General features: G+C 39.0%; 1 protein-coding gene across 1 annotated transcript in view; it reads right to left on the bottom strand.

Moving 5' to 3' along the window:
- Positions 1–1,176: 1,176 nt before the first annotated feature.
- SLC15A2 (solute carrier family 15 member 2) overlaps positions 1,177–8,455 on the bottom strand; it is a 67,207-nt gene continuing 59,928 nt past the window's right edge. Inside the window, 4 exon segments of the mRNA XM_024994668.2 lie at positions 1,177–2,460; positions 2,462–2,584; positions 2,915–3,019; positions 5,664–5,810. Of these exon segments, the coding sequence (XP_024850436.1) occupies positions 2,407–2,460; positions 2,462–2,584; positions 2,915–3,019; positions 5,664–5,810 (429 nt within the window). The 3' untranslated portion in view covers positions 1,177–2,406.

Genomic DNA, 8,455 nt, shown 5'->3' with positions numbered 1-8,455 from the left:
GAATGCTTACTTGAGGCAACATGAAAATTCTCCCCAAATAGCAAAGAGAGTACTGCATAAAAGAGAGGTTTATGCTTATTCTAATTAGCCATAAAGGAAAGAACCATGGTAGGCAGTTTCATAAAGAAAGCTTTTAGTTCAACATAAAGAATTGTCTGCCAGTTTTTCCCAAGTCACTATAACTTATGAGGCTCAACAAAGAGTCTTATGTTTTTGCTGAAGGATTTCTCAGAATCTTTAATATCAGGTGTTAAGAGGATGTAATAAAAATAATTTGTCTGAAGAAACTATTAGCACTGTTAATATCTCTGAGACAGTAGTTCATAGAACAGATGGAGTTAAAGCTGCTGAAATGGGGACAGAGTATTTTCTGAAGAAGAAAAGTCAGGTTCACATCAAGATATTTGAGGAGGGACTTGCCTGGTGGTCCAGCAATTAAGACAACACACTCCCAATCCAGGGGGCCTGGGCTCTATCCCTAGTCAGGGAACTAAATTCCTCATGCCATGACCAAGAGCCAGATTGCCACAATGAAGATCCCAAGTGCCAACTCAGACCCAGCCAGTCAAGTAAATGAATAGATAGACATACATCATTTTAAAAAGGTTATCTGTGGAAACTGGATAGTGTTGCTGTCACTTCGGCACTTCTGAAAACTTGGTAACCAGGACCAGAGTATGAAAGCTTGGGAAAATGGAGCAACTTTTCTTGTTATGTTTACAATGTGAGACTGATTCAAAACAGTTCTAGATGAGAATAACGGAGCAAAACCAATGGAAATGAGACTTTCTAGGACAGTTATTCTGAACTTTTCCCCCAGCAATACTTTCCCCCAGAAGTCATTATATTCCCATGTCTGTCCACTGAGTCATTCACTGTGTGCAAGGTATTATTTCTCAACTTTTTCCACCAACACAGCAACAAACAAATAAAACCCTGTCATATTCTATCACTTCTTCCTTCAACTCCAGATTTTCTTAGAATCCTGATATGGGACCGTGTCCCACATTGAGCACTGCCATTTTAGAAGCTCAAACCTAGAGTACTGGGTTTACTAGAGTATTAACTTTTTTTTTTTTTTTTTAATAAATAGGGCATTTAAAATTTGGGGGGAAAGTAAAACAGGAAAAAATATCAAAACAGATCCACTACTTTGAAGCTGAAGGAAATACCAGTAAGAAAGGAAGTTGTTTTCATAAAAAATACTGTTATTATTAAATATTTGTAGCAATAAATACAGAGAAGGCAATGGCAACCCACTCCAGTACTCTTGCATGGAAAATCCCATGGACGGAGGAGCCTGGTGGGCTGCAGTCCATGGGGTCGCTGAGGGTTGGACATGACTGAGCGACTTCACTTTCACTTTTCACTTTCATGCATTGGACAAGGAAATGGCAACCCGCTCCAGTGTTCTTGCTTGGCGAATCCCAGGGACGGGGGAGCCTGGTGCGCTGCCGTCTATGGGGTTGCACAGAGTCGAACACGACTAAAGCGACTTAGCAGCAGCAGCAATGAATAAGATAATATAATAAGAAAAAGGTGGGCCAACAACATTGAAAATGAGGGTTGGAAAATGATAATTAGTGTCTATACAGTTGTCCACAGGTGGGCATAATCTAGAGTTAAAACATTATAGTCCCTAAGAAAAGCGTATACTGTACAAGAATTGTTCATCAGGACTTCTACAGTTTATACTTTGCTGTTTTGCAGAACCATGTTTACTGTCTTTAATTTGGTTTCCAAGGACCTATCAATACTGAGAAAGGGGTTTTTTGATTAGTAGATAAAATACTGTAATTATCAGAAAGATATATCTTATCCTGTGTGTTAATAAAATATCATTTTGTCTTTTATTATTTGTACTGAAAAATTTACTACAGTCTTAGTGAGCCTGAATAGCTGACAAGTCAGGCCCTGGATGAGATCACACCAGACATACCAATTCTTGAAGTCCTTATAAACAACAAATACACTGTTAATGAAGACATTTGAAAATACCATTTCTCTGTTATTCTGAAATTTGGCCCTAAATCAGCACTTCAAAAGGTGGGGTCATCTGCTCTAAATGGCAGGTAAAAGAATTCATACAGAACTTTGATAACCACAAAGATCAATCTCAATTATACATTTGTGTTTTTGGAGATGCCAGGCTAGCTGCAGCAAAACCACATAAGGTTTACTGAGTTTAGTGACATATAGGAAGACATAAAGTCTCAGGGACCTTGCTTTAATGTACTGAAAAACCCAGTCCTAGAATTGCCTCTATCATCAGAGAAAAGTGAAGGAGATCAGTTCATTGTGATGCTACTTCTCTCTTCCAACCAAGTTGCAGTAAAAAATGCTTGAAGATGGTGATGGCCAAGACCAGAGGCAGGAACTGGGGTCTGGGCAGAGTCTAGGGAACCATTAGAGCCTTGTCTTCTTGGTTTCCAGGTTGATCATATTTCCTTGGATTTGGGGGGGTCTGCTTATTTGCTGACCCCTGAACATCCTCTGGCTTTAAAGGAACATAGTAGTATCCCATGATGGAGAAGATCAGGCAGACCACCAGCATGAGGCAGGAAAAGAAAATGAATTCGGCCCACTGTAGGAAGAAATACATATAAGAGAAAATATGGAAAACCTGATACTAAACTGATCTTTCTAAGATGAAGACTGAAGAGCAGACTGACCCAGGGTCACCAGTTTTGGAACAGCTTTGGTAGGAAAAGACAGGACTAAGTGGCCTCTCCTCACATGGGCCTATGGTGGCCATTATTGCAGCTTACATGCCTATTTTCATGGCAAAGTCTATGTTTAAGACAGAGGGCTGAGTGGGGAATGTGGCAAACCAGAGGGGTGGGGGAAGGGCAGCAGAGGAAGATGGAGGAAAATCCTTGGGTAGACACGTGCTCCTGCTTCTCTTAGTACATACCTGGGCCAGGCCACTGAACTGTGCCACAATAATCACGATGATATTCCCAAATGCTATAGTCAACAACCAGGCCGCCTGGAGTACAGACTTCATGCTAGAGGGAGCCTAGAGAGGACACAAATCTGTGAGTAAAGAAACTGTCTACACCACCCTCTTATACCAAGCATCTATCCAGAAAAGGTCTCCCACCCAAACTTCCAGATTTGAACTTCCCCCTCTAAGTTCAGCATTCACATTGATTCAGGGAATATGTTTATAGTAATTGAACATAGTAAAATGATTCAGGTAATAATGTTCATAGTAACAACAAGATGGCACTCTTAACTGAATATTTTAATTTATTATATCATATAAACTTCATTATAACCCTAAGGGAAAAGTTCTATTACTATTCTTATTTTACACATAAAAATAGCTTTAGAGAGCTGAAAATTCACTGCTGAAGGTTACACAATAGGTATGCAGCCAAAATTTAAACATGGGCAGTTTGATTCCACAGTCCTTATTTCTTAATGTTTAAGTATCCCTTTCTGGATCCCAAACAGCATGGATCCAGCCTGCCATGTTCCTGGAGGTCAAGCTGATTCTCTGCTTAAGATCATAAGGAAGCTAAGGCCCCAAGTAATGGAGGTCTTGGCCACGGTCACATGACCAAGACAGTGTCAGGATTAAAACTCCATCCTCTGAGCAATAGCTCCACCTCCACTTTCCACTTGCAAAAACCTACCTGAGATTTTGTGTATTTCCATACAAATTGTGAAATTATTTGCTCTAGCGCTGTGAAAAATACCATTGGTAGCTTGATAGGGATTGCATTGACTCGATGGAAATACAAAAAACCTCGAATAGCCAAAGCAATCTTGAGAAAGAAGAATGGAACTGGAGGAATCAACCTGCCTGACTTCAGGCTCTACTACAAAGCCACAGTCACCGAGACAGTATGGTACTGGCACAAAGACAGACATCTAGATCAATGGAACAAAATAGAAAGCCCAGAGATAAATCCACGCACCTATGGACACCTTATCTTTGACAAAGGAGGCAAGAATATACAATGGATTAAAGACAATCTCTTTAACAAGTGGTGCTGGGAAAACTGGTCAACCACTTGTAAAAGAATGAAACTAGAACACTTTCTAACACCATACACAAAAATAAACTCAAAATGGATTAAAGATCTAACTGTAAGACCAGAAACTGTAAAACTCCTAGAGGAGAACATAGGCAAAACACTCTCTGACATACATCATAGCAGGATCCTCTATGACCCACCTCCCAGAGTAATGGAAATAAAAACAAAAATAAACAAATGGGACCTAATTAAACTTAAAAGCTTCTGCACAACAAAGGAAACTATAAGCAAGGTGAAAAGACAGCCTTCAGAATGGGAGAAAATAATAGCCAATGAAGCAACTGACAAACAACTAATCTCAAAAATATACAAGCAACTCCTACAGCTCAATTCCAGAAAAATAAACGACCCAATCAAAAAATGGGCTAAAGAACTAAATAGACATTTCTCCAAAGACATACAGATGGCTAACAAACACATGAAAAGATGCTCAACATCACTCATTATCAGAGAAATGCAAATCAAAACCACAATGAGGTATCATTTCACACTAGTCAGAATGGCTGCGATCCAAAAGTCTGCTGCTGCTAAGCCGCTTCAGTCGTGTCCGACTCTGTGCGACCCCATAGATGGCAGCCCACCAGGCTTCACCATCCCTGGGATTCTCCAGGCAAGAACACTGGAGTGGGTTGCCATTTCCTTCTCCAATGCATGAAAGTGAAAAGTGAAAGTGAAGTCGCTCAGTCATGTCCGACTCTAGCGACCCCATGGACTGCAGCCTACCAGGTTCCTCTGTCCATGGGATTTTCTAGGCAAAAGTACTGGAGTGGGGTGTCATTGCCTTCTCCGTCCAAAAGTCTACAAGCAATAAATGCTGGAGAGGGTGTGGAGAAAAGGGAACCCTCTTACATGTTGGTGGGAATGCAAACTAGTACAGCCACTATGGAGAACAATGTGGAGATTCCTTAAAAAACTGGAAATAGAACTGCCTTATGACCCAGCAATCCCACTGCTGGGCATACACACCGAGGAACCAGAATTGAAAGAGACACGTGTACCCCAATGTTCATCGCAGCACTGTTTATAATAGCCAGGACATGGAAGCAACCTAGATGTCCATCAGCAGATGAATGGATAAGAAAGCTGTGGTACATATACACAATGGAGTATATGCAGCCATTAAAAAGAGTACATTTGAATCAGTTCTAATGAGGTGGATGAAACTGGAGCCTATTATACAGAGTGAAGTAAGCCAGAAAGAAAAACACCAATACAGTATACTAATGCATATATATGGAATTTAGAAAGATGGTAATGATAACCCTGTATGGGAGACAGCAAAAGAGACACAGATGTATAGAACAGTCTTATGGACTCTGTGGGAGAGGGAGAGGGTGGGATGATTTGGGAGAATGACATTGAAACATGTATAATATATATGAAACGAATTGCCAGTCAAGTTTCAATGCATAATACTGGATGCTTGGGGCTGGTTCACTGCGACGACCCAGAGGGATGGTACAGGGAGGGAAGAGGGAGGGGGGTTCAGGATGCGGAACATGTGTACACCCGTGGTGGATTCATGTTGATGTATGGCAAAACCAATACAAGATTGTAAAGTAATCAACCTCCAATTAAAATAAATAAATTTATATTAAAAAAAAAAAACAAACTTACCTGAGAACAAGAAAACTCAAGTCCTGTGACAGAGAACATGACCTCCCCAGCTGTAACAAGGGCATATTGTGGTAGCTGCCATGCGACAGACATTTTGTTGGCTGGGATGTATTCCATCTTCCAGGCCTGAGGACCCTGACTGGTTCTCTTAGTGAGGGAAACAAGAAATGGGCTTGTTAGGAGTCTCAAGTAAATATTCCTGGCCTATGGCATTTATGGTCTTGTATCCATCTCCTCATTGTATTGTCATTCTTGTGGTACCATGAAGAAACTGAGCAATTTCTACACAGTTTCAGGTTTTTGAAATTCCTTTTGGTAGCACCACTCACTTGGCTGGCTTCAGTCAATCAGATACCATTATTGCAGAGATCTTAAATGGCAGATTATTTGATACTATAGTATCCCATCATTTTTACCTACTGGGTATTTTGATTCTGGCTAACATTTTAAATGTAAAATGGCATCTGAATTATATAAACAATGAATTTTTAGAAAAGCATGTACTTAAAAAAGTTTAATTCTTTGTTCAATTTTTTATGTAAGTACAATTAAAATATTTCTCACATTTCCATTTAAATATTTATTTTACTAAAATTACTTTTATCAGAATATTATAATATCAGAATAATATCAGAAATTATTTTCTTGGTAACTCTTACAATGAAGATTTTCTTGATCAATTTTCTAAAATCCATATCAGATACCATCTACTACTTTGTATCTTATTTACTGGCCATTATTTTTAAACTCAAACATAAAAATTTTGTCAAAAAGATGCAATTTTCCTATAAAATTTTGGTCAAAAAGAATCTTTTCAGGGTCAATATTTTGTTACTAATGTTACCAAATATACATGATTCTACAATCTTTTTTTAAAAATACTTTCACTATATGAAGGTTTTTAGCTGAGTTGGTTTTCTTGTATATAGATTGTATTTAGTAATATTTATTATAATAAATAAAATGGAATTTTTGAAATTATATATTTTCCTTGGAGTAAAACCAAGTTATTAGGTAGTTAATGTTATTAGATAGTAGGTATAATATCTGGATATATCATAAGACTAATAATAGCAGAGACAGAAGGTAGACAAGTGGTTGTTTAGAACTGGGGAGTTTGGGAGGAAATGTTGAGTGACTGCTAATGAATATGTGGCTTCTTTTTGGAATGAGGAAAATGTTCTAAAATCATACAACTCTGAATTTATTAAAAACCACAGAATATATATTATTAAAAATATATTCTGTGTGTATTGAATATACAATATATATTAAATATGTTACCTTTACATTTAAAACCATTATATACTTTAAGTGGGTGAAATGCATGATATGAATTATATTTCAATAAACTATAATAAAAAATGGAATACTAAAGATATCATGCTAAACTAATTACAATTAATAAAACTTTATAGATGAATCTCATCACACTTTGAGAAATTTTCATCTTTTTCTTATTCATGGTCCTCTTTTTATATTTAATACAATGTCAAAAGTCATGAATTAAAACTGGAATCAAGGTTGACATCAGAATTAAAATTCAGAGGTATCATGCCTAATTGCTGACACAATTGCCTTTGAGGGACCATAGCTACCTTTGTGGGAGAAGGTAATGGCACCCCACTCCAGTACTGTTGCCCAGAAAATCCCATGGATGGAGGAGCCTGGTAGGCTGCAGTCCATGGGGTCGCACAGAGTCAGACACGACTGAAGCGACTTGGCAGCAGCTACCTTTGTGTAGAGATTGACATTTGCCACCAGTCTTGGTATTTAGTTGTGTCCAACTCTGTGTGACCCCATAGATGGCAGCCCACCAGGCTCCCCCATCCCTGGGATTCTCCAGGCAAGAACACTGGAGTGGGTTGCCATTTCCTTCTCCAATGCATGAAAGTGAAGTCGCTCAGTCGTGTCTGACTCTAGTGACCCCATGGACTGCAGCCTACCAGGCTCCTCCATCCATGGGATTTTCCAGGCAAGAGTACTGGAGTGGGGTGCCATTGCCTTCTCCGTGTGATACGCTAGCAGATAAGTTTTCTAGGAGCTAGGGAAACCACATGTGAAGTCAGTCAAGAAGACCAAAATAATTTTTGTTTTCTTGGTGCCATAATGAGACTGGAGCAGACCACGTCACCTCACAGCAATGACTCAAGGTAAATTATGTCTACCATTCCCCAAGACCTTGGGCCTCTTGCCAGTGTTCTTTTATGTCCTCTAGTAAGATCTTAGGAGTTTTTTAAAGTCACTATAGAAGCTATCACCCTACACTAGAAATAAGTGAGACAGTCAATTCCTAGGTAGGTTGATAAGAAGTCCTGGGTCTCCAAGGAGAAAGGGGTCTGGGTCTCTCAAGGAGGAAATAGGGGTCTGGAGTTCTCAAGGAGGAGAAAAGGACAACCTTCCCCCTCCCCCCTTTTTTTTTCTTTAAGCCCGCTGATGATTGCACTACAAAACAACTCATGTTGCTCAAGGATATGTTTTTGCTTCAACTCTGTAACAACAATGTATCCTGCTTGAGGACCTGTTTCTCCTTGAGAACCTTCTGACTAATTCTGTCATTTTAAAATGTATATTATGGGAGTGCGTCTGGTAGATCTTTCTGTTGTTAGTTCTAATCCCATTATCTTAAAATGTAAATTGCAGAAGTGGGTCTGGTTAAGACCTTTACAACCTTGAGACATTCTTTTGATTTACTGTAATAACCAATTGAAAAAATATATAGCTTCCTTGCTAAGATTAGCAAGGGGGGAACTCTTCATCCCCCTTCTGATGTCTATGTCAGAAGCTTTCTC

The sequence above is a fragment of the Bos taurus genome, chromosome 1 (assembly GCF_002263795.3).
Source record: "Bos taurus isolate L1 Dominette 01449 registration number 42190680 breed Hereford chromosome 1, ARS-UCD2.0, whole genome shotgun sequence".
Lineage (NCBI taxonomy): Eukaryota > Metazoa > Chordata > Mammalia > Artiodactyla > Bovidae > Bos > Bos taurus.
The sequence above is the reverse complement of the archived record's forward strand: the minus strand, read 5'-3'. Positions and strand labels throughout refer to the sequence as shown.